Genomic DNA, 27,300 nt, shown 5'->3' with positions numbered 1-27,300 from the left:
AACTCGAGTCTTTTTTTAATATTTGTCAAGCAAGTCTCAAGTCTAAAATTTGCGACTTAAGTCTGACTCGAGTCAAGTCATATGACTCGAGTCCCCATCTCTGCAATCTGCTACCATGTTAAACAGTTCTAGGGCAGCACAGTATTTTACCATTGTTCTGACTTACTCTTTCAGACGACAGATTTCCTGAATATGGAAAAGTAGAGTTTGTCTTCTCTTTTGGGCCAGAGAAAATTCAAGGTAACTACTTTTAAATAAAATATTTCTGTTAAAATACAATCGATAGGCTTTGCTGAAACAAAGCTATATTTTAAGCAGTGAGCTAAAAAGCTTCATTTTTCTTAAGGAATGGACCATCTGGAGAATGGGCCCAGTGTTTCTGTTGACTACAATACCCAGGATCCTCTGATTCGCTGGGATTCCTATGAAAACTTTAATCAGCGATATGAAGACTCAATGGAAGGTGAGTACTCAAAATAAATAAATAAATAATTCAAGCTTCTCTCCAGTGTGTTCAGTGCAGGTTTTGGGATCATCTTTTTTCTTACTGTATGTTCTTCATACTGTTTATTCATCAATGAGATTTCAACCTTGAAAGCTTAGAAATGATTAATGTAATTTGACAAATGAACGTATGAGATTTTGTGTCACTGTTAGCTTTTTTTCTCCCCAGCATCAAACCCTTTCTAATCAATTTTCATGCACTCGCAGGCCAGAGTTTTGGCCCAAGATTTCTTTCCATGATTGTTCTGTTTGCGTGAGCAGCTTTAATAAGTTCTCCTATACACTGTCAGTGTGTGTGAGACAGAGAGACTGATTCAATCAGCTCTAATAGAGTTAGCAGTGCTTTCCTCACATTCCTAAACTAAATTCATCCACAAGACGTGTTCAGCCACGTGTCTCATCACGCAGAGATCAAACATGTTTAAAAAAATAAGATGAAGCCATGCAATGAATTGCACGTTTGCTTTCTTTCCTCATTATTTGAGTTAAGACTGTTCTGATATAACTAACACTCTAAATTCCTTATTGAAATTAGCTTGATTGCTTGACTAAAGCCAAGTTTATGGCACACAGTTTTAAGGGGTTTTGAGTCATTGTGACCAAAAACAGGTGACCAAGTTCAAGCAAATTCTGCTAGTGTCATAAATTTGTTATGCAGGTTTTTGTAAAATGTTGTGTGTTCTGTTCAATGCTGCTACATTGCTTTTACCAGACACTATTATCCAGTGTGACTTACATTTTTATCTAATTTTATACAACTGAGATAATTGAGGGTTAAGGGCCTTGCTCAGGGGCCCAGCAGTGGCAGCATGGTGTGCTTTGGATTCGAACTCATAACCTTCCGATTGGTAGACCAACATCTGAAACACTAGGCTACCACATCCCCAGCTTTTCTAAAGATACCATTAGGAGGATGGCATAGGATTACTCACAACTTGCAGAACTACAAATATGGTAGTGTCAATGGAGAAGCATAAAGAAAGGGCAGAAAAAAAATCGTATTCTGAAATGACTAAATTACTAAAGCAACTATTTTTAAAAAAATTGGATTTACACTCTTAGTAATCCTGTAGTTATCATAAAAAGGTATAATTATTGATTGTGTGGCTATTTTCATAAAACAGTCATGTTGTGTATTATTTAAGTATAACATCACCGTTTTATGAAAATAGCCACACAATTAATGATCATACATTTTTATGATAAATTCAGCATTACTAACAGTAATAATATATATATACATAATATATTAAACTGCACTCCAGAGTCCTGGTTTGACTTCCTCATCCTCCAGCTTTAAAAAAAAATATAAATGTAAAAGCATGCGTTACAAATCATTAACAGACCCAGTCATGGTTTTTGTGCCTGTTATTTAAATGGGATGTAACTGTGAAGATGTTGTGAGGACACCTGACCAAAGCATGGCTGGCCACCAGATCCTGGCTCCTTCCCCCAACCCACCTTGTGTCTGTGGGGTCAGCAGGCCACATATAGCACATTCCAGACTTTAGCCACTGATGCCACCTCTGTAATTCCAACTGCCTAGAGATGGTCAGTATCTGACCAAGGCTATCTGTTGTTGTCATCTAAAACAGCTATAGCGCACGCAAAACTATTTTATTCACACAAGATCTATTTTGATTTTAAAGAAAATATACATGCATAATGCTATTTTAATTCTATTGTATTCCAGTATACAGAAGAAAGTGTGAGGAATGTGAGGATTTAAACAATATCTGCATTTATCGCTTCTTCAGTATGTCCAAAATTGTCAAGGCTTTAGTCCTTTCAGACCACACATTCTTTTACTTCAGTTCCCACTCCAAGTCATTTGAGATGTCTAGCCATAAAACATCCCATCCTGCTAAATAGTCCTAGCTTTAAATAGGCCAGCCAGAAATAAGGGGATGCTGATCTTTGGGCTGTAGCCTTCCAAATGGTGCTGTAAACCAGTCTGTCTCTGTGGTTGGATGGAATCGTTGGACAAGAGGCCAAGTACTTGAGTTTTTAACTAGCCACGCCTCCGTCCGGCCCACGGCAGTGAGCCAGCTGGAGAAGAATACGAGAGAATATTCTACAACATGCATGCTCTAGCGACGTACAACAGACAGAGAGTGAATTCAGAATACTGACACACACACAGAACTGGGACAAACAGTTCCACTGTACTATGAGACCCAAAGGACAGAATCCAGAGTGAGATAATGGGTTATAGCGTCATTCTATTATGTTAAAGCTTATCACGTCACTTAATAGAATATTAATCACAGAGTATTTCTCTGTCAGGAAACAGTCACCTCGTGGTGACTTTTCTGCCTGTAGTGTTATATGTGATATTAATTTTGCTTTTGTTAATAGACAAAAACTTATATTTAAAACTTAAAACTTAGCTTAGTTAATAAGGTCTTAGAGAAGTGCTGTACAAGATGGAGAATTGTACTAACTTTTGCTATATTACTACGAAATAGAACATACAATATGCAAGGATTGTATAGATGCTTAAAATATTATTCGTTTCATTTAATTTGGACTGTTATAAAAATAAGGCATTATATAATAATTATATAATTCTAATTATACTAATTATCTATTTATTACTAGCATATAGTGTACATTATAAGTGTATATAGAGTAAATACATTGGATTGAAGTTGAAAGCAACAGGCCAAAGTTCCAATAAAAATGTTGATTATGCTTTTTTATGCTTCTTCTTATACTACAGAGGTCCTGCAGACATTCATACATTTTATTTTGTAAACAATGAATGATGGAAAATAATTATTCAGAAAGTGTGTATGACACCTGCATATATAGAATAACTATTATGGCTATTGCAGCATTTTTTCTAGGCCTGTGTGCCATAATTGCAGTCGATTGGTCTACAAATGAGTAGGATAACGCAGGTCAATGTTTTTATCTCCACTGACATGTTGAATGTAGGTAATATGCTGCTTATCGTCTGTCCACAATGACCTCAGAGGCTAGGATTTAACAGTACACACTTCACTGTCAGATAGAGTCTCCATGTGACCCAATGACCCACAGCTGAAATGCTTTACACTCACCTCCTATGCAGTAATCACACAAGCTGTTGTGATTATATGCTAATATGTGGCCAGATGGATTATTTTCATTAGTCAGATCAAAAAAAGATAAAAGACATTAACTACGCTATAAAGCAGGGCCCGAGGGAGAGAGTAAGGACGTGACTGCAAAAGAGGTTCCCGTTTCTCCAAGGGATGCAGAGTGCCCCAGATCTCACGGTCTTGCTCACAGGAGACACCACTAAGGTCCTGTTTACTGTGGCTTTATATTTGTCCAGAGTCCATAGTCACGACATTTTCCGAATGGTTGGGTGTGAAAAAAGTGTGGAGGTGGGTAGATGAGACCGGACAGGCTCTGTCAGGGAGGAAGGGAGATAGCCACAGACAACTCCTCCAGCCTCTCTAGATAGCAAAGCTCTTTTTGTTGTCTGTCACTAGAGAAGGAATGACGCAGTAGCTTCTGTTCATTATGCACGCATTTCAGGAGCTCAGATCTGCTGGTGCTTAGAAATAGACACAAGGCTGGTTTTGAAGGATAATAAACCAGTGAATGCTGTTTGTCCAGAGGTAGGACTTGAACTTTAATACTTTTCTAACTTTTCTTTTTCATCTGTGATGTTATTATGGAGATCACACATTTTTTGTCACACAGTTTTGTGTCACATAGAAAGCTGCTCTAAAACGAGATGATTCCAGCTTGATCATAAGACTAAAGATTTTAGTGTTGAAATATGACTTTTTGAAAATTGTTGATTTGCAACTTTTGTTTTATACCTGCAAGTCTCTCAGAACACTTCATTGTGACTAAATTCTTCAAAATTAAGGATTATAAATCATTTTATTTTAGAACAATTTTAATATAAATAGAGTACTTGCTTTTAGACTAGCAGTGTGTTGGCATCCTTTAGTCGGAGTGCAGTTTTGCCTTTTGTGGGTTTTATGCTAAATTTATATTTAAACATTTTCAAATTTCACAATGTGAAGCATTTTTCAGGACACCATACATTAGAGGTAATCTGAATTTTGGTATTATATATATCCTTGTGACTAACCAGGTATTAAGCGTACTGTTTAAGCTGTGTAATTGTACAATAATTGCCTCATTTCTGCCCTAACAGCTTTTTGCCACAGCAGAAAAGCCACACTGTGGTAAATATTTTCAAACCATCACAGGCCAGACTGATTCTGACAAAGTTAGATTGAATGTGGTTAACACGTCTTTAAATGCTGCTCCTAACAGTTTTCGAGTCTCAGATCAGCTATTTGAGTACCGCAGTGTTTGTACTGTATGCTGAAGTGCAGCTGGGCTTCACAGAAAACCATTATGCTGTGTTTGTGTGGTTAGCTGTGCATGTCCTACATATATAAATGTGTCTGTAGCAAGATTGGATCTAATTTTCCCTTCTTATAGCTGCTAGGAGATCCATATAATTAAAATAAACAATATGGAGAAGCAAAGGCTTTCAAATACACATTAACCCTTTCGATGTGGATGCTAGACAGACTCTGAGCTCATGACATTTAACAAGCATTCATGACAGAGAGACAGGCCTGTCAGCATGGTGCCGAATATTTTATAGTTTCCACCTGTTAACACATGACACCAGAGGTGCACGTTTCTCATTCTCCTTCACGGACGTGACTCTCCAAAAGACGTTTGTTGATGCGTGTGATATGTGTGTGGTCCATCCGACTTTTACGGTTGTTTTGCAGACACGAGACGGAATTGTCACCAATTTGTTCAGTTTGCACACATGAGGAATGTGACCGAAAGACTGGCAGGGAGCAATGAGTGCCTGTATCAGCTGGGCGCATTTGCTTTTCCCGCTCAGCTTGACTTTGAGCTTGGCCTCGCTGAATTACTCTGCCATTTCACCTATCACACGCCAATGCAGCTGTCCTACTCTAACATACACAATTTGCTTTGTAATGCGCCCAGCAATAGACATGGTCCATGACTTGAGCGTTTTAAAGCCGGCACAAACTTGCATGTTTACTGAGAAAATAGCAGGTTTAACCGCTTTGTTTACACAGATGATAAAGGATTAATCTTATTTTGATGAATACAGTAATCTTCCTTCATCAGCGGAGGATTTACTGATTAAATTGCTCCAGAGTCCAGACAGCGAGACTTGTGTAATAGTGCAGCTAAATCAACTGAAACATGTATCAGCTTGACTTGTTACTATATAACAGACCCAGCAACTTATTGTTCAATGTTTCTGAGTAACCTTGGAAGTCAGTGCATTTTGTGGAAATAAAGACATTTAAAGCCTTATTGACTTGTCCTTCTGAGGGAATCATAGCAAGTCTCGTACTTGGGTCGAGATTTACTTCTGAACATACACCATTTCTCCAGCTGCTGTAATTATGATCCTCTTCGGCATTAGATAAGTCTGATGGGAACTGTAAGTGTGGGTGGAGAACAACAGAAGGAAAGGATCTCGTTCACCCCTTCTGACTTTATAATACACAATTGTCTTGTTTCCTTCATGTTTTCCAGGCCTCTACGCATACCTCGGCATGGGTCAGATAGTCTCCCTAAATAGCTTTCTCTGACCTGTAACAGATGGCTGTGGTGTTGATATTTATGTGACTGTGTCTCTGGCTCCACCCATTAGTTTTCATAGACTAGTCCATAGAGACTTTGTTAACCAATCATTGCTCTGATATATTGTGAGGTCAGCGAATGATAGTGTTATCTCTTTTATAGTACATTACTTAACCATAAACCCCAGAGACATGTTCAAGTTGTTCTTTTGATATACTAAAATGAACTGAAATGCATTAGAAATTGTCGGATTTTTTTTTTTTTTTTTTTCTTTTTAGCATTTACTAGTTTTTGAGTTAGTTCTGGGACAAAAACCAAATGCTAAGCTCAGCAATGATGATTTTAATAGTGAGCCAGTAAATAATTACATTATTGTCTGTGAGATTTACAGAGTTGCCTCCAGCCTCAATTTTAATCGCAGTTCTTTAATTGCTGTTCTCTCAGGTAGTTGAAATCCTGGAACATTTTAGTGAGCCCAAGTTTTATGGAATTTGGGTTCACGAGCAAACGAGGAACTAATCATTTCAAGAGAGAAGCAAGCCATCTCACTCGTACTGCAAAATGTCTGTGGAACATACAGTCCTTGGCTACTTCTAAATGTGGCCGTTTCATCGAGATAAACTTTCAGTTGAAAATAGTTTCCCTTCATATGCATTTAGTAACTGCACAGCCATTTTATAAGAGTATGAGATAAAAAAAAAAGGTGGCCAAGATGGTGCCAGTGTTCCAGAGACATCTGTTGACCCAGCTGGGATTTAAATCATTCGATTTTTAGTTCTAAATCTGTGCCTAAGATCCTCCAGTATGCAATAGAAAAATGTGCATTTCTATATACGACACATCTATATTTTATCTGTGCACTATAGCGGGGGGGCACGGTGGCTTAGTGGTTAGCATGTTCACCTCACACCTCCAGGGTTGGGGGTTCGATTCCCGCCTCCGCCTTGTGTGTGTGGAGTTTGCATGTTCTCCCTCGGGGGTTTCCTCCGGGTACTCCGGTTTCCTCCCCCGGTCCAAAGACATGCATGGTAGGCTGATTGGCATCTCTGGAAAATTGTCCGTAGTGTGTGATTGCGTGAGTGAACGAGAGTGTGTGTGCCCTGTAGTTTGGATAAGCGGTAGAAAATGAGTGAGAGAGTGAGAGTGTGCAGCCCAGTTTAAGTGACTTACACAATATTAATTCGACAAGATTTAGAGAGAAACTTCATGACGTGTGTGTGTGTGGAATTACCATGTTTGGTCTCTAAAGTACCCCAGCTGGTCACAGTGCCAACAGAGAGTGGCTTCCTGCATGCCCTGTCTTTTTCAGAGTGGAGCTTGATTACTTTTCCTGACATGCTACGTCATTGCTAATAAAATGTTTGGCTTTAAACCTGACTCACATGGAGCAGACTCACATGCAAAGGGTTTGGTTTTGGCTTGATGTCCTATAATATTTGACCAAACGCGGAATTAACATTTAGTCTACGGCAGGTTTATATCATACGGTATTGAGAGACCGCTGATGGTTTTGAAATTCTCCAGTCAGAACTAAAGCACTACATCCTCTAAAAGTTATGATTATTTCATGTAAATATGTCTTGCACTCTGAAATGTTGGTGCGGTATTTGCCCTTTGAGAAGGTGGGAAGGCAAGAGGGTGGATTTAGTTATCTCCATCTTACTTTTTTTTTTCAATCCTGTTGCATGAATACAAAGAGTTTTCTTCGTGTTGATGATGCAGCCACATTCAGCACTTCCCACTAGATGAATATCTGACCTCACCGTGCCTCAGTGGACCGTTTTTTCTCATCCTGTTGTCCTCCAACACTTTTATATCTTGCTTTTAAAGTGGACGGCCCAAAACATCATTAATGCATATTTAATGTGTTGTACTTAAGAGGTGCTATTATGGCAGCTGGAGCTGAGATAAGAGCCAACACACTTCTAGTGCGGTTGCAGTTTCTTAAATGCTTAATGTGCAGATGCGGAGTCTGGAGTCATGTCAGGCAGCTCTTCACTTCTTTTCAGCATACAATAAAATCAAATATGTTGATTGGATTGTGAAGTGGATCAAATAGACCTCCGGATACATTTTTGCAAACAGACGGTTTTGCATTCCACTGTATTTGAGTCTCTTTGACTTTGCTTCTCTCTGCCACTCAGATTTACTGTTATTGCACTAATTGTTACATGATACCACAAGCTCTCTCTGTTCTCTTTACCGGTGCACTTGTATCTTGTATCCCATTATAATAATTACTATTCTGTAAAACATATTTTGAATAGAATACTACTGAATAGAAGTTTAATACTGGTGGTTCAATACTGCTAGAATTTATTTTCATTCCTTCAGCAATGGGTGAAGTTCCTGGCAAATGTGAAACTGTTTGTTATTGCTCTAATTGTTCTTAATGGTGTTTTAACTGCTTATGTATTTTTTATATCCGTTGCCTGATTTGTGTAGGTCAACAACCATTTGTATGTTTTGTGCTGAAAGGAATTTTTGTTTACTTCCTACAGTAATGGATGACAAATTGAATTTGGCGCAAACAGGTAATCCAGACAGTTACATTTCCAGCATTTGGCAGACGCACTAATCTAGAGCTACAGTACTTACTTTATCTTATATGTATACAACTGAGAAATTGAGGGTTAAGGGCCTTGCTCAGGGGCTCAACCACAGAAGCTTGGTGGACCTGTGATCGAACTCACAACCTTCCGACTTTTAGCCCAACACCTTAACCACACACCCGTATGTTAGCTAGCAAGCAAGTTCCAGGGGACTGAGAGCAAATAAAAAAAAGTGTGTTTGTGTGTAGTACAGTGGAGCAGCATTGCCACTTAACAGCTCTGGTTTTACATTTGTGTGATTGTGCATATGCATGGTCTATTTCCACCTGGAGGGATCCAACACAAACTTAAATGGGATCATAGTTACTGAATATTATTTTTGTTTGCATATATTTTGAATATTTCTTAAGAATTTCCAGTCCTTGTGACATATATTCATTCCTTCATTCATTCATTCATTCATTCATTTTCTACCGCTTATCCGAACTACCTCGGGTCACGGGGAGCCTGTGCCAATCTCAGGCGTCATCGGGCATCAAGGCAGGATACACCCTGGATCTCGTTCACTCACGCAATCACACACTACGGACAATTTTCCAGAGATGCCAATCAACCTACCATGCATGTCTTTGGACCGGGGGAGGAAACCGGAGTACCCGGAGAAAACCCCCGAGGCACGGGGAAAACATGCAAACTCCACACACACAAGGCGGAGGCGGGAATCGAACCCCCAACCCTGGAGGTGTGAGGCGAACATGCTAACCACTAAGCCACCGTGCCCCCCTGTGACATATATATTTCTAGGAAAAAATCCTATTATTAACATGTAGTTGTATTAAATGCGTTTTATATGTTTAATTATTATTTGTTTATTTTATACATTCACAGCATTCATTAAGGAAGGGTTCTAATAATTATGCTGGTCACTGGTTAATATAGACACTTTGTTTATGATTAGTGTGAGGACTATTTCTCATATAGCATGTCTGCAGCTATCAAGGCATTGCGTGTGTCCTCCTGGCACTGGAGAGTGGTCGGACCCCCTCAAACTTCCTGCCTCTTTGCAAAGAGATGTAAATTAACTCATCTCAAGGGACCTGTTGGCATTCCTGTTGCCTTACTTAACCTATAATAATTAGCTCGTATAACAGAGGGCAGCGTGCTGTTTGCAGTCACTGCAGGAAACATTTTAGCTTGTGCACTGCAATATAATTCTAATATGATGTATTGGATAGTTGAGTTTTAGATTCCTTTACTCTCATTTTAAATTCCCCTTTTTATCATATCGTTAAAACATAGCAACTTTGTTAAAGCAGTTTGTAGGTACACGTTTCTGAAAGCTATATATTATTACACTGTGTTTGAAATTTTCCTGTTTACTTTTTATATGTTGGAACATATAAGATATTGACATTTTCTGTCCATGGTTACAGTTTGGGCAGAATCGAAGGCATTGTTCTGATTTTGAGAGAGTTTGGATGAGAGCCAGCATCAGGTCCTTGAGAACTGCCTAAGCTTTAGTGTTTGAGATCAAGAGTGCTTTAATGGTTCAGCCATTGACTAGCCATCAGTGGACATCAAGGAATTAATGTTAAAGCAGATACTGTTCAGCCTACTGGCTTTTAGTAGGTTTAAACAAGGATAAAATTAGCAGAAATCTCAGTCATGTAGGTACACTCATAGGGCTCCTTTACTGCACTTGTAAATCATTGTTCTAGCTGAATCTAGGTTGCATATAGCATTCAACCACATTTCCACTCTTAAACAAACAGCAAACTGAATACAGTGGAACTCCCCTGGAAATCATTACCTGTAGACAAGGAATTCATCTTAAAGCATTCATCATGCTCCTTATTATTCTTATAAGCTCATGTTGTGAATCGGGGATTAATCTATGCAGCATTTCTCAATGCCCAAATCTTCACAATCATTCATCAAGACATCAGTTAAATGAATCATGTTAGCTTTGTGCAGGGATACAATAGGAATGTGTAATGTTTTATGAAATCTAAGGATAGCCGTGAAAAAATAAAGGCTCAAAGTATCTGGTTATGTAGCTCTGCTCAGAGAACTGTTTGCATAATGGACTTCTGACGCATAAGGAAAACTGTGGTCTTTGAATGCAGTTTAATGTGTTGGCTTGGTATGTATCTTTCATGAAACTCAGATGTCACTGATGCAGAGGAAGTGGACTTGGTTTAAACAGTTTCTGTTTTCAATCAATTTATGATGTTTTCTATTTCTCTCTTTTGCTCCTTGCTGCAAGTGGCATTTAAAAAAAAGAACATTTTGTTCACTTTTTTAACATGGCTGAATGGGAGGAACATTTCTATGGTGTGCTGGCCAGACTGTCCTATAAACAGCCAACTGGCTCAGAACTGGAGTCCATGCAGGAGATGTTAGTTCTGCCGCAAGATCAGGTCTGCTGTGTATGATGTATTGAAGAGGGGTCATGTCATTCCCAATACTGTGTGATCCAAACAATATGGAGCCACTCATTTACACATAAACTCACATTATTCTTGCTGTGTTTCCCATGCTATGTCATTTTTCTGGTTTTCATTTTTCCCTGTTCCTTGGATATGTGTGGTTAATTCTCTGAGGGTCTGAACATCTACTTTTGATTACATGTTTAAGTCTGGTATAAGGTATCGCTTATGAAACACAAGCGTTTGAGCAAATGAATCTTAAAGAAGTGCCAGAGGGGCTGATACTGTTTTGTATGATTTCATGGCATTAGATGTCAGTTAATGATCTGGAAGAGGATAAAATCACACCCTTCACAGTCAGGTTAGAGAAAACAGAAAGAGAGCAAGAAAGAGAGTGAGAGACAGGCGGTCCATTATAAAGCTTCTCTACTGGAGTGTGTCAGAATCCGTCTGGTGGCCTTAGTGGGAGGAGTGTGAGGGGTGAGCCAAAGCAACTCCCCTTCCACAGCTCACTAATGTTCAGTTAGTGGAACATTATAGAAGAAGAACACTGCAGCTCATAAAGCGATTAAGAAATTATACCGAACCTGCAGACCTTGACACCTTGACAGGTATTTCTGTATTTCTGTAGTATAATTAACACTTATTACTTCTTCTAATATTTGTTGCCATTCTGCTATTTATACAGGTGATGACTGGGAAGGGAGGATGTTGATGTCGAATGTACAGTAGGAATGATGGCAGATCACAGGTGCATGTAAATAGATGGTAAAATGCATGCTGAAATAGAAGGCAGTTCCTTTTTCAAGATAGAGGTGTGTCACCTTCCATCTCTAATGCTAAGTGTCATATAAAGATTGTGACTGCATCAGGTCTTCATATGACACTATTAAGTCATTTGGATGTATTTAGGAATATATAGAATATGAGACCTTGCCTTCGGCGCCATAGCAAATGTCACAGTTTAACTTTTACTTAGTAAACAGTTATGCACGATGTGTTGTTCACTCAGCTTTCCGACGGGTGTGTTGACCCAGCGCTGAAAACGTTGCTTCTCAGCATGCTGGAAAGACTCACAAATGGGTTTTAGAGTTCTAGTTAAGGGGAAAGTATGGGTGATTAGGGAAAAGGCTCACTTTTTCCAAGCCTGGCTATTAAAGGGAAGTACTGGCGTTAAGCCTGGGCTGAATAAAACAAGCTAACTGGAACTTTCAGCCAATAAGTTTGGAAAGGCCCTTGAGTGGTACATTGGTATGACATTGTGCAAGTGAAGGTGTGTCGGACTAGCACAGAATAGCAGGTTTTGAAAATGATGTGAAAGAAATAGCCATAACGATGGTTTCTGCAACAAATATTGACAGTACATTTCAGTAGCTAATAAATAAGCAAAACTTATTGTACATTCTTAAAGCACAGGTTCCTGACTCTGGTTCTGACAAACCTCTTGCCTTGTATATTTTAATGTTTTAACACACCTGCTCCAAACAATGTGCTAATTTACAGACATTTCTGAGTAGAAATGGTTATATTAAAGCAGGGAAAATACTAAAATGTGCAGTGTTTCCAAGAATTATCATTGTAACCCATGCTTTAAATTATACCTTTATAAAGACTGTTTATTTTCTGCCAAGCTTTGGCAAATATCTGATTCATTCTTGCATATTTGCAAACTCCATTCATTATGAAACGTTACCAAAGGTAAGGTTAAGGGTTGAGGCGGGACTAAAAGTACATTTTCTTACCATTTTATTTGGATAAAATCAAACCAAAGACAACTCTAAATCATTTAAGGTGACATTTAAGGTAATATTTTGAGGTTGGGCTCCAGCAATTTTTAAGTATCATGTCAAGACTGCATCATGTCAAGTGATAGTTTGTTTTGTTTTTTGTTTTTTTTGTTTTGTTATACTATAGGTTTATTACAGTGGACGTGAGACGTTTAATTTACTCAGACTTGTATATATCGTTGTACAGTATATGGTTGGCTGCATTCTTCATTTTCTTCATTGCTGCTTCATATGCATACCCATATTTCACATCCAATGGTTGAGTAACTGTTTTATTCTGACATAATAGCTTTTTGAATTGATTATATGTTATGGAATGGAACAAAAAGTGTCTGTTAACTCAAGCACTAGAATTATAATCTAGCAGGTGTAAGGTTGTTGATACAAATAGTGCCTTGAAAAAGAGACGCAATTTCATATTACCCTACAATGACTATATGAAGCAGAAAAGGGCTGATTCTGCAGACTAAGCAGTAGCTCATGAGTTTTAGAAAGTTAGTGTCCAATATTGCTTGTTGTGTTAAAGCTTGTCCTTAAGAAAACAAAATGTTTATTCAGAGTTGCAGATACATAGACTTTCCAAGTGAGATGATGTAGGCAATGATGCTTTGATTCCAAGAAGGCAGGAAATGCTTCCAACATTTAATTTGGGAGTATTTTTCCACAGGTGAGTCACAGCTTTGTATAAGGAAAGTTGTGAGTCTCCTGGGAAGATGTTTGTTGGATCACATTCCAGGGGTGTGTCTATGTCCTCATGTGTGTGGGTGTTTTTTATGGAGGGAGAGGTTCATACAAGCATTATGTAGGACCATGGTACAATCGATCAAACCAGTGAAAATGAAAGCTGGAACCGCAGATTTAATTTTCTGGATAATAAATAGTGATCAGTTGGGGTTTTTTTTGTGTGGTCCGAATATTAGATTTGGCACAGATTTTATGCTGGATGCCCTTCCTGATGCAATCCTCCCATTTTTTTTTTTTTATCCGGGCTTGGGACTGGCACTGAGAATGAAATTTTCAGTGGCGGGGTTAGCTACCTGCCCGGGAATCGAACCCAGGCCACGGCAATAAGAGTGTGAGATCCTGTTGCTGGACCACCAGGAAGCATGCAGGTGTTTCTCGTATGAACATATAAAATGTTCATTTGTTTACAGTTGCCATTTGTGGCACCATATATACCAATATACAAATACTCAAAGCAATGTTTTTCTTTACAGACGTCATTCACATGCAAGGTCCTTTGGATGGTAGCCTCTACGCGAAAGTCCGTAAAAAAGAGTCTGTTGATGCTACAGCTAACGGCCTTCCCACAGCAGTCGAGCACGCTGTTGAACACACTTCTGCCCCAGTGGACCACGCTTTGTCTGTTAGCAGTGACTCTGGAAACTCAACTGCCTCCATTAAGACTGATCGCACTGATGAAACTGCCCAGCAGGCAGTGCCGGTGATCCAGCAGCCCAGTCAGCCCCTCAGTCCTGAGGAGAAGCAAGAACTGGAACAACTGCTCAGTGGCCTAGAGGCTCCCATGCACAGGCACGGTTACCAAAATAACCATGGGGGAGGAGGTGGTGGAGGAGGTGGAGGAGGAGGTGGTGGTATCCTTCACCTGGTTCCAGCTCAGGTCCATGTAAATGGACACAACAGCATAGACAGAGAGACAGATATCCTGGATGATGACCTGCCCAACAGCCAAGAAGGGAACAGTGTGGACAGCCTGGGGACTCTGTCCTCGCTTGAGGGTCGAGCCACCCCGGCTGACCTGTACTACCAACCTGAGACAGTCATCAATGGTCAGGGTGTGTCTTACTTGGAGGGAAGCAGGCATGGAAAAGAGACAGAACCAGTGTCACTACTTTATGGCTCTTTCTCCTCCACTCAGGAGAGTCTGGGCAACACAGAGCTACCATCCAGCAGTTATGCCAGCCACAACGGAGGCATCTGTCGCTCACAGTCCTTTGGATCGACGCCCAACCCCGAACAGAAGCTCATGCCCAAAGCTCCAGCACGTACCACCAGCAGCAGAGATGCTGTGCAGCGGGGTCTTAACGTCTGGCAGCAGTTTGGTGTTCCAGAGGAACCGGTTGTAGATGGGGTGCACTTCAGCCATTCGATCCACAGCCAGAGCCTGCCTGAATTTCCTAAGGCTCCTTCTCAGAATGAGATTGAACAATCCATTGAGGCACTCAACCTGCTTATGCAAGACTTGGATCCAAGTCATATGCAAGTTCCCAAGTCCTACAGTGCACCTTCTGGTGAAGGCACTGTCATCACAACCCAGCCATCCTTCTCCCAGACACAGGCTCGACCTTCCTATCAGGCTGATACTGCCATACATTCAATGACTGAATACTCACAGCCCCAGCAATATACCTCACCTGTCCAAACAGCTCCATCTACAGTGCAGTCTCAGCTTACAGAAGCTTTTGTTCAAAGTCCTCAGATGTCAGCAGTTTCAAGCCATCCCTCAGTTCCAGACCCCGCTGGTATGATCCACTCTTCTGGACCCCAACCTAACGTTAGCCTGGAGCTAAAGCCCCTTAACACTTATCCACCCAGCGCAACCTCTCAATTTTCTGATCCTCCAGAGGCTAGCACACACCGTGCCACCTTCACGAGCTATTCAACCTCCTCTCCACTGCTCTGTGAGGCTGAACATGAGAACACACACCACAACCTTGAAGGGCTGGTGGCTCAGCGTGTGGCAGGTGAGCTAAAATCTTTGTTTCATTAAAAAAATTAATTTATACCTTTATTTTGTGAATATATATATGTTGATTATACGATTATAAACACATTAGAAACTTACACTCAAATACAGAAGCAGGAGATAGTTTGCACCTTTAAACTAAACTAAATAAAGTTTGGGGAAAAAATAAATATAAACTGGTACAAATCAAATGGTGTAAATCATAGAACACACCTCCTTTGTTTTTTTCTGGTTTTCCAGTTTTTTACAAATTGAATAACACTACTTTGAAAGGCACACCCAGCCATGTCTCTCTTCAGCCTTTGAACGTTGGCGTTGAAGAACTCAGTGAGATCACAAAGAAAGCATTGTGTGAAGTGTTGTTGGCTCGATCTCTCATCTCATGCCTTGTTTCTACCGCTGCAGCTGTAGTGCATAAAACTCTGGCACTGTAGCATTGCACAGGTGTTTTGTCCAAAATATACATTAAATATCAGCTTATGGAAATGACATAAATACTTAATTGCTCATTTTGCAATGCTTTTGGAGACCATACAGAGCTAATACAGTTATTATATTTTAAGTTTCAAAGAACAGTAGACTAAAGGTAACTAAATGATGGCTAGACACTAAGACAAAGTTTTCCCAAGCTCTATATTAACAAGAAATAGCTTCATCTTAGTACAAAATTGCCCTCTAGTGGTGTGCCATTTAAAATGTGCCCGATTCCATACTGTGTATTTACTTCGTACTTTAGAACCATGAGGTGAGTAGAACAGACTGAGCCTGTGTTTGAAAAGCAGACCCTAATAAAACGACTAAATTGAGGAATATCAAATATGAAAATCAGTGGGATCTGTTCTAATATTTTATAACAATTATGGTATTAGTACCCCATACAACCATCCACCTAGATAAACCCTCCACCTACCCTCCACCTTCCACTGTTACCTATAGATAGTACCTTTACATGACTTACTTTAAACATGTTTGATTCTGTTTTTTTTTTTTTTTTTGCCTGTTAAAATACATTTGTTAACTTTGCTTTCTTACCATTTGAATTATTATTATTATTTATTTTTCTTTCTGTCTTTCATCTTTTGGATTGATCCTATTTGTGGATACCTCATCATCTTCTTCACCTCCTAACCATCCTCCCCTCCACCTTCCTCTGTTGCCCTTCAACATGCCCATGCTCCTCTGTAGAGTACATGGCTCGTATCCATGACCTCAAAGACAGAACAGCCACTTCCGAACCTGACAGCCGCCGCCGTTCTCTCTCCTTCTCTGGTTGGTCTCTCTCTCTCTCTCTCTCTGTCTCTCTTTCTCTCTCTCTCGCTCTCTCTCTCTCTATCTCCAACTGTCTTTATTTTAGTATGTCCAGTTTTATTTTTATTTAACCCTTCCTTCCTTTCTGCTCTCTATATTTATCCCTCACATTCTTCATCTCTTAATATTTCACTTTCAATCTATTCATGTCTTTGTATCACGGTTTTTCTCTGCAACCATTTTTAATCATAGCACCACTCTTATCTGTGTCTGTTTGTGTGGATTTGTGGGTAGTGTCTCAATCCAGCTTTTCTCCCTGTATTCTCTCTTTTTTTCACTCAGTTTTTTCCCCCACTTTCCACAAAAGAACTCTTAAGAACGTTAAGATGTTAGAGCAGACATCGGGATTTTTAACCTCTAAATGCGTTCAGTAGATTCAGTTCATTTTGACTCGGAGTTAGTGAATGACCCCTAAAAACTGCATTCACAAAGGTTTGCATAAAGGTTTTACAAGAGTGAGACAGTGTGAAGACAATGGCCACTCTGTCTGCATCCACTGAGTATATGTCACAAGATACAGTTTGTCAAGCTCAGGGAACAAATCAGAAGTATCAAGACACAGGATTCTTTCAAGGGCTTTTCTCCATGTCTGCTTTAGCATTTAGAAAAAGAACAAAACATAATAAAGCCTTCTAAGTTGCAGAACTTTTGTGCGGCTGTTATCAGCCATTCGGGAATAAAAGTCTAGGGCACAGACTGTTTGGTCCTCACAAAGGCAACACACAGTTGCCAGAGTCTAGCTTCCGTTCCCAGTCTGGGACTCCTTCCGACTCACGTTCAATCCAATATAGACTCCACAATTGCCGAAAGAAGGCTATGACCCTCTCGAACCTTGCCTCAGATATGTTTCTGTGATGAGCTTTTTTATGTTTCAAGAAATGAGTGGAAGAGAAAACAAAATCTCACTTTTCCTTTCCAGCATCTCCTGCATTGATCAATAGATGAGCAGGACAAAGTCACTAGGGTTCTCCGGTGAATCAGCTTGAAAGTATTAGGCATAGGCAGTTGCCGAGGAAACAGTTACAGTGCTTGACATGCACAGCTGTGCTTATTTCTTCTGCTTTGGGTGTCATCAAATGACCCAAAGTGAGATGATGCTGGAGAATGTGACTGTGCACATTTCCAACTTATGGGAGCTAGACCTAGATCTAGATCTTTCTGAACATGGCTTACACTCCCATGTCAATACATCTGAGGTCTGTGTGTTATGACATTGCTCTAGCAACGTGAATGAATACACAACTGTGATATCCTGCAGATGGACAATTCTGTATGTCATTTAGTTGGGATATTACATGACACCTAAAGGTGGTCTTAGTTTTTTTTATATCATTTATGTCATGAGTTCTCCAGTCCAAGACACATTTACAGTAACTTAGCCCTTCTTAGATTTAAATGATCTCTATTCCCTAGTTTTTCCTAGGATCATCTTCAAACTTTGCAAAGATGCACTGAGAACTAATGACTTAAGAAAATATAGCTGACAGGTTTATTCCTACAACCAAACTGCCATGGTTCATTTTAGCATTCAGGAAGGATGTATGGCACTAAAGATTTGTCAGTTCTGTGAGCTCAACTAACATCTCTTTTTGTCTATTCGGTTACTTGAATATCCTGTCATCCAATGATACTCACTCACTCAGTCACTGGGAAAAATGGTGAATATTTTGTCCAGACTGTTGCCTGGTTTCCAAACTGTATTTTCACACAAGGTTGTGTTTGTGCACACCCCAGTGTGTAGTCAGATAAGACCAGGAACGTAAATTTACAGGATCAGGCTCTGATCTGAAATACAAGAACAGAACTTAAGGTTGCTTGGATTACACACTACAGATTACTAGCTTTTTTTAGCCTTTTTTCAGGGGTCTTATTCAGCCTTTATTCAAACTCCTGTAGAGTTCAAATTCTACATATACTGTAGAGTACATAACATGTAAAGTTAAAATTAACTCCTAACTAGAGTTTATTTAATTAATAAATAAACGCGCGGCCTCTCCGGATTCAATACGGTGCTATTTACATTTTCTAAGTTTTTATTTACGGTTTTTAGCCCGACCATTGCTTCTACATGGATGCCAGGCACAGCGGTGTTCATGTATACCACCATCAGGACCTAATAAAGTACAGAAATCGTGTAACAACCAACCTGCACGATGATGTACTGTATAGGCTACGTGACCTCGGCTTGCTGCGGAGACCAGGCCTCCAGTCCCCGGTACCGCCTGATACCAGAGACCAGGAGAGGGGACGCCGAAAGCGGTGCGCGAGGAAGCGGAAGCGCGGTAAGCGGGCGGGGGTCCGTGCTAGGCTAAAAACAAACCCTAGCCGGCCGGCTCTCCCGTCCATTCTACTAGCCAACGTTTGCTCCCTGGACAATAAACTGGACTACATCCGACTCGAACGCTCTACACGGAGAGAGATTAGAAACTGCTGCGTGTTTGTTTTCACGGAGACGTGGCTCAGCGACAGAGTTCCGGACGCCGCCATTCAACTGGACGGGCTAACTTCATTTAGAGCCGACAGAAATGCAGCTCTGTGCGGTAAGACTCGCGGTGGTGGTGTGTGTGTTTATATCAACACGGATTGGTGCAAGAACTCTGTGCTTGTTTCTAGTTACTGCTCATCGTCAGTGGAGTTTGTGACTGTTAGATGCAGACCATTTTATTTACCACGGGAATTCACTACTGTTTACATTGTCGGAGTTTACATTCCTCCTAGCGCTAATGCTAAAGAGGCGCTAAGTGAGCTATACGGAGCTATTAGCGACCTACAGAATGTTCACCCCGACGGACTTTTTATCATCGCCGGAGATTTCAACCATGCAAATCTCAAGTCAGTGCTCCCTAAATTCCATCAACATGTGGACTTTGCTACGAGAGGTGAAAACACGCTGGATCTTGTTTACACAAACATTCCCGGCGCGTACCGTGCGGAGCCCCGCCCCCACCTCGGCTACTCAGACCACATCACTGTTATGCTAATTCCAGCATACAGACCACTCGTCAGACGCTCAAAACCGGTTATGAAGCAAGTGAAAACCTGGCCAGCAGGTGCCACCTCTGCTCTTCAGGACTGCTTTGAGTGCACTGACTGGAATATCTTCAGGGAGGCTGCAACCAACGGTGACTCTGTCAACTTGGAGGAGTACGCGTCATCAGTGACCAGTTACATCGGCAAGTGCATTGATGACGTGACCATCTCCAAGACCATTACTACACGCTCCAACCAGAAGCCGTGGATGACTGCTAATGTGCGTGCTCTGCTGAGGACTAGAGACCTAGCCTTCAGAACAGGGGACAGGGCGGCCCTAAGAACAGCAAAGGCCAAACTGTCCCGAGCCATCAGAGAGGCAAAGTGCGCACACGCCCAGACTATCCACAGCCACTTCCAGGACAGCGGAGACACCCGGCGCATGTGGCAGGGCATACAGGCGATCACAAACTACAAGACAGCTTCACCTGCTTGTGATAGCGACGCCTCCCTCCCAGATGCGTTGAACGATTTCTACGCTCGGTTCGAGGTACAGAACAACGTAACGCAGAGGAAGTCCATCCCTCCCCCCGACGACCAGGTACTCTGTCTATCCACGGCCGACGTGAGGAGATCTCTATGCAGAGTTAACCCACGGAAGGCTGCTGGACCAGACAACATTCCTGGCAGGGTGCTCAGAGAATGTGCAGAACAGCTAGCGGATGTCTTTACGGACATCTTCAACATTTCCCTGAGCAGCGCCGTTGTTCCTACGTGCCTCAAAACTACCACCATCGTTCCTGTCCCAAAGAAGTCTACAGTGTCCTGCCTCAATGACTATCGTCCCGTTGCACTCACACCCATAGTTATGAAGTGCTTCGAGAAGCTCGTCATGAGGCACATCAAGACGCAGCTACCACCCTCACTGGACCCCCTACAGTTCGCGTATCGTCCAAACCGCTCCACAGACGATGCCATTGCCACAGCTCTCCACTTAGCCCTCACCCACCTGGACAATAAAGACACTTATGTACGAATGCTGTTCATAGACTTTAGTTCAGCATTCAATACAATCATCCCTCAGCACCTGATTGGGAAGCTGAGCCTGCTGGGACTAAACACCTCCCTCTGCAACTGGATCCTGGACTTCCTGACTGGGAGACCTCAGTCAGTCCGGATCGGGAACAGCATCTCCAGCACCACCACACTGAACACTGGAGCTCCTCAAGGCTGCGTGCTCAGTCCGCTGCTGTTCACTCTGCTGACTCACGACTGTGCAGCAACGCACAGATCGAATCATATTATCAAGTTCGCCGATGACACGACCGTGGTGGGTCTCATCAACAAGAACGACGAGTCAGCATACAGGGAGGAGGTGCAACAACTAACTGCCTGGTGTAGAGCCAACAACCTTTCTCTGAATGTGGATAAAACTAAAGAGATGGTTGTGGACTTCAGGAGAGCACGGAGTGACTACTCTCCGCTGAACATCGACGGATCATCTGTGGAGATCGTCAAGAGCACCAAATTTCTTGGTGTTCATCTAGCGGAGAACCTCACCTGGTCACTCCACACCAGCGCCATCACCAGGAAAGCCCAGCAGCGTCTCTACTTCCTACGAAGGCTGAGGAAGGCAAATCTCCCTCCCCCCATCCTGACCATGTTCTACAGAGGGACCATTGAGAGCATCCTGAGCAGCTGCATCACTGTCTGGTTCGGGAACTGCACCATCTCAGAACGCAAGACCCTGCAGCGGATTGTGAGGACAGCGGAGAAGATCATTGGGGTCTCTCTTCCCTCTATCACAGACACTTACACCACACGCTGCATCCGCAAAGCCAACAGCATTGTGGATGACCCCACACACCCCTCACACACACTCTTCACCCTCCTGCCATCTGGAAAAAGGTACCGAAGCATTCGGGCCCTCACGACCAGACTGTGTAACAGTTTCTTCCCACAAGCCATCAGACTTCTCAACAACTGAAATGTACTGTACTGAACACAACATACACACACATCATCTGTATGGACTGCATAGACCCTCACAAAACACACACACTGACACAACATACTGTTTACATGCTGCTTACAATCCAGCAAACTGTTTACATGCTGTTTTGCACACCTTGTCTGCTCTCTTTCACAGTTTTAACAAATCTAAAACAGGTGAAAAGAATAATAAAAAAAAACACACACACAAATATATTTACAGCATTTGGTAGACACCCTCATCCCGAGTGACTTAAATTTATACAATTGATGGTTAAGGGCCTGCCTCAGGGGCCCAGCTTGGTGGACCTGGGATTCAATCTCAAAACTTTCTGGTTATTAGGCCAACACCTTAGCCACTGAGCTACTACTTCCAAACAAGAGCAGTCTTCTTTGAAAATCCCTCACAGCATAAAAACAGTTTAATAACATATAATGGTACATTTACCCTCCTCTTAACAAAGTCCAAGATAATGCAGCTAGGTGCAGGATAGATGTTGTTCAGACAACACCATTTGGAAGTTAAATCAGGCTCCTCAACACCCAGTGGATGAACACCGCTTTAGAGTAACTAACACCAGCTGTAGTCTAAGTTAGAAAATAAACTCCTAGCATCTAACTCTTACGCAAGTAACTTCAGAATATTCAACTCCAGAAATTTTCTGTGTATTGATTGTGTTTGTGTTATGATATGATTATCATATGGTTTGCCAGGGGTACAATCTCATGAGGCATCAAAGGATGAAAGCACAGGACCAGGACGACACCGGACTACTAGCGAGGGACAATCCCGTGACGAAAGCCCTACCCGAGTCCGCTCCCCCATTCGATGCATTTCACCAGAACTGGCTAATACCATTGCTCAGAACCCAGGAGGCCGACCTAAGGAGGTAGACTCAGTGGTCGACTGAAGAAACGTCCTTTTGATTTTTAAGATAAAATTTGATGTCCAAAATTATACCTGATTTATCATGCATAATATGATGTGTATTGGTGTGATTATTTTGGAATATGTGTGTTCACCGGTCATATGCTCCTCTAGGGACACATGCACAGTTACAGGGAAGCATTTGAAGAGATGGATGGGGGCCAAGTGAGCCCTCCAGCTACTGTGGGCGGTGAGGTCCTCCCCCAAACCCCTGCCTTCCCTGTCTCGCCACAAACCCCTTACTTCAACGTGTGTAAGTTTCCCAGCTGAAGGAGAAGGGTGCCATAGAAATCAAGCTATATCTCTTCTTATAGATAGTTCGATTAACTAGAAGATATTTATTATTTAGGTCTTTTTATCGGTGTTCTGAAATTATGCATATTTATCTCAAATAACTTTGACAGTGACATCTAAAGAGTGTTTTATGTGTAATTAAGTTATGTGTTAAGTAGATTTCCTTAATATAAAGTGTTTTGCAAGTGTTTTAGTAAGCCTGTACTTTTCTTTTTTCTCTACTAGATTCTTTAATGGTAGACCAATATTAAGTCAACCCCAGATCACCCTATGCTAAGCAGCTAAATGAAACCCTCTCTCGGGGTGTTATATAAACTTTATTACCAGTTGACACACAAGTCTACAAATGTGAAAATTTGTGCTTAATTTCAATGATTTCCTTTGTGTGGTCAATTACTGGCAAAGAGTAGATTTCATGTTGGCTCATAGATAGCCAGAAGCTAAGAAAAAACCTCTAGCTCTCTCCTGTTTCCCAGAAAACTCCACATTTCATAAACTGTTGTCATCAGCTATTTTCAGATGCATGTGTGAGCCGTGAAGGTCGCCAAGCTCTCATATTTATAGGCTGATCCCATTACGAGCAGCCAGGATAGCTCACTTTTAATCACTTATTACTTCATCATACCCTTGCATCCCCTCCACCTCAGCTTCCTTATAAAGGCCCTCTTGCAAGGTCTCCTTGAGCAGACCTGAGCATCTTCTGTGCACTTTTGACCTGCTCTGTTTTATTTGGCCCAGTGATGCATTTCCTCTTACCAGACATTCTGTCAGAAAATTGATTCAATCCCTGCAGCTCTGGTTGAAATTGTATCTGCAAAGCTGCCTTACTCTCCTCAGAACCAGGACATTCTCTAGAGTACTGCTGTCACTGTGCAGCAAAATGAAGCTTGACAGCACACACACTGCTTTATTGGTACTGTACAGTATATGTCAAGGATAAATATAACTATTCAACTGTATGCTGGATTAAGCAGAGATATATAGTGTATATTTTGCATTTCAACACTTTTCACAGATTAACGGCAAAAGCATTCTCGGCAGCAAACAAATGCCCGATGTGGGCATTTAAAGCAGGCATGTTTGCATTTGTGGGGAGCAGGAGACGGCATTGGGTGTCTTTTCTGTTCGGTGGTTAAGATGCTCACATGCTTTGAAAGTCATTTGAAAGCAGCAGCATCAATGCGGCCCCCTTCTCCTGCAGTAAATCAGAGGACATTTGTGTCTTCCACTACCCCACTGCTTCCCTCTGTTCCCCATTCCCTCTCATGTTGAACGGTTTGGGCTTTCATACAAAGAATTGTATGGGATTCTTTGGTAAGTGGAGGATGTGCACAAACTGTCTCAGACACCAGTGTGCCACCGTGTTTAATTTGTCCCAGACTTTATGACACTGCTTCAGTGAGCATGCATGCAGAGAACAGCCATGATTTTCCATCACCCATTCAATCTAGTCGATAGTGTTGTATTGTCTGCTTGAATGTTTTGTTTTTAATTATTATTAATCATTTTGTCTTTACAGTCTGTTTTGCTGGTTTTGCACTATTCATTGTCACACTTTTTATTTGGATTGTCCAATGTAGACACTCAACAAGCGAGCTCTTGACTACCAGTGAAGCTAATAAAATATAAAATAATGTCATAAAATGCATCAATGACAACACTGATTTATGAAGATTATTTAGTAGAGCTGTAAACTAAGACAAATAAACTTAAAAGCAAATAGTCTGTAAATTGGGGTTTTCTAAATATTCATCTAAATATTTGTGAAGGTCCAGCTACATAAAATTCCTTGCCTACTGATGTTCGGATTTGTACACACACTCGACTAACATGACTGAATGGCTGGATTGAATGGACTGATTAGTTTAAAGTTTATAGTATAGCTATAAATAAGACACATCACTTTGAAGTAGTCACAATATGTTTCACATTGTCACATGACTACCACCTTTGACTGCTCCCATGGATTCTGAAAATATGAGGCGTCCATTTTGACGCCTATGCTAACATAGCTGCCTATGCTATTTTTCATTCTACAGCCATTATTTTATAACAGTAATTGGTTCTTCTACAGTAAGTGTTGGGTGTGTATAGATTATTTACTAAAAAAGGTCAACATCTGTAATGTATATGCATCGTTTAGAACGAGTTAGAGAAGCTAATACTGGTGGTTTATTGACAGTAGAGTTTCTACAGTGGACTTCACAAATAAAGTGATGCCATCACTTGTCCTGGTAATGTATGTGAGAAGCTACAGCTCAGACTCATTGACATTTAAGTATTGTGTGGTTGTCTGCATGATGTGCTCATTCTGTCAGAAAAACCTGACAGAGAGTGTTTCATCTACATCATTTACATTTTGAATGAAACACTTGCATGGCCTAGGCAGTTAGCATGAGGCACTTGCACCATCACCAGATTTTCAGTGTAAATACTGTACCCTTTCATCTGAGATAGTGTCATCTTTACAGCTCTGGATCTGTATATTTTAGACTTTTAGAAGATATCATTTATTTGCTCTGGTGTTTCTATAGTAATGAAATGTTAAATGAATTAGGAATCAGACATCAGAACACAGTCAATGAGCTGCTTATGTTCCTCTGCTCATGCTGTGTTTGTACATACAGATCTGTGCTGTTGATGACCTGCCAACCCTGAGCTGTCCACTAACCTCTGTGCCTTCTTTCTCTCTTAGGCCGTTCTCCTCCAGGTTTGGCTAAAACACCATTGTCCTTCCTGGGTCTGAAGCCACACAACCCAGCTGAGATCCTTCTCAACCAGACAGGCTCAGGTGAGCACATACACACAAAACAGGAAGTCAGTTGGAATTTCACCAGCCCCTAACTAGGCATCTTGACTATACTTTCACAAACACTGAGCTCATAGTTTTTTTTTTAAATAAACAAGTCTCCACATTACATATGTGGTTGTGTTAGCTTAATTGTAACCTGTGTGTGTCTGCATGAGGGAAGAGCGGAGAGCTTTAGTGCTATGAAAATGTGTAAAAATAGTGTTCAAAGGCATGTTTTTTTTTTACCTCAGTATTAAAACAGCCAATATCAACCCTGTTGGAGGAGGTTAAGGAGACCTGGAAAAGTACAAAAATGTATAAAATTCCTTTTCGAGTGCAGGTTTCCCTTTGATTTTTGTTTGGGAGGCCAGCGAGGGTAGGTATTTGGGGCTTGATGGTAGTAAGAAGTGTGATAATAGAAATGTGTCACGAGAGATGTTTAACTTGGCTGGCTGGCTTAAAAAATGACTCTCCTTTAAACCAAATCCAAATGTCTGACGCAATTCTAGTTTTAGCTCTGTTTCCAAGCAAGTTAGGGCTAATGCTTCTGTTAGAGTAACACTTTTCAATCTTTCTTTCTTTTTTGGTTCTTTTTCTGTCTGTAGTAATTATTAGCCTAATATCTTTACTATGCTTCTCTAGTTGCATATTTTTTTTTCTGTTTATTCTGTTCAACCTTTTTCTAAATCTATTAATCTTTCTCTAGTATCTACTTTCATCCAAGCTTTCTCTCTGTATTTTTGTCAAATTTTCACCCTGGCTGTCATCTGTGTTGCTTGGTACAGAGAGTGAGGAAGAGGAAGGTAAGAGCTTAGCACTAATAAAGAATGCCCTATTTATTTACGTGATCATATTCTTTGATTTCCTTTTCTTACCAACTTGAAAATATTTGTCATAATTTCCATGGGTTAAAACGCATTCCTCATTTCGGTAATATTTATTTAGTTTAATGTCTTCAGTGAAGGTGAATAGACATGTGCATCTCACTTTAGCAGTTGGGAGTCAAAATATGTAGCAAATCCTTTTTTTTAAAAAAAGCACATAAATTCTTTATTGATTTTTTGATTTTCATGTTGGTGTCCAAATCATTCCTCACTCATGTTGGATCAGCAGTATGTATTGGCAATATGTGATCTGTGTGTGCTTTCAGAGCCCCGCAGCTATGTGGCGTCTGTTGCTCGTTCAGCATCAGTGACTGGGGGGCAGCCATCCAGTCCTGTGTCTCCTACTGTTGAGAGTGGAAGTTTGACCAGAGGAGCTTCTCATCCCTTTAACTCCCCACTGTCGTCTAGCAGTCCTGTACAAAGACCAGAGGGGTGAGAGGGCATGGCTATCATAGCTTTGAGGTTTTGAAGTAAACCAAGGCCAATTCCCATCTTTAGAAAAACAAGGATCAACATAGACTTATGCAACGTACACAATGATTCTGAATTTATGTTTCTA

At 41.0% G+C, this 27,300-nt stretch overlaps 1 protein-coding gene across 13 annotated transcripts in view; it reads left to right on the top strand.

Annotated features, from left to right (window-relative positions):
• Positions 1-27,300, top strand: part of tns1b (tensin 1b) — a 226,003-nt gene that overhangs the window by 184,280 nt on the left and 14,423 nt on the right. For 8 of the 13 annotated variants that reach the window (XM_060876857.1, XM_060876855.1, XM_060876860.1 and 5 more), the window contains 8 exons: positions 175-240; positions 347-463; positions 14,085-15,572; positions 16,760-16,843; positions 22,559-22,734; positions 22,887-23,025; positions 25,762-25,857; positions 27,008-27,173. In XM_060876857.1, coding sequence (XP_060732840.1) covers positions 175-240; positions 347-463; positions 14,085-15,572; positions 16,760-16,843; positions 22,559-22,734; positions 22,887-23,025; positions 25,762-25,857; positions 27,008-27,173 — 2,332 coding nt within the window. The remainder of the gene's footprint in view (positions 1-174; positions 241-346; positions 464-14,084; positions 15,573-16,759; positions 16,844-22,558; positions 22,735-22,886; positions 23,026-25,761; positions 25,858-27,007; positions 27,174-27,300) is intronic. The other 5 variants (XM_060876867.1, XM_060876859.1, XM_060876868.1 and 2 more) reach the window with 3 other exon arrangements.

Source organism: Tachysurus vachellii, chromosome 8 (genome assembly GCF_030014155.1).
Source record: "Tachysurus vachellii isolate PV-2020 chromosome 8, HZAU_Pvac_v1, whole genome shotgun sequence".
NCBI classification, from domain to species: Eukaryota; Metazoa; Chordata; class Actinopteri; order Siluriformes; family Bagridae; genus Tachysurus; species Tachysurus vachellii.
Note: the sequence above shows the minus strand (reverse complement) of the source record. Positions and strands in the feature narration are given on the sequence as shown.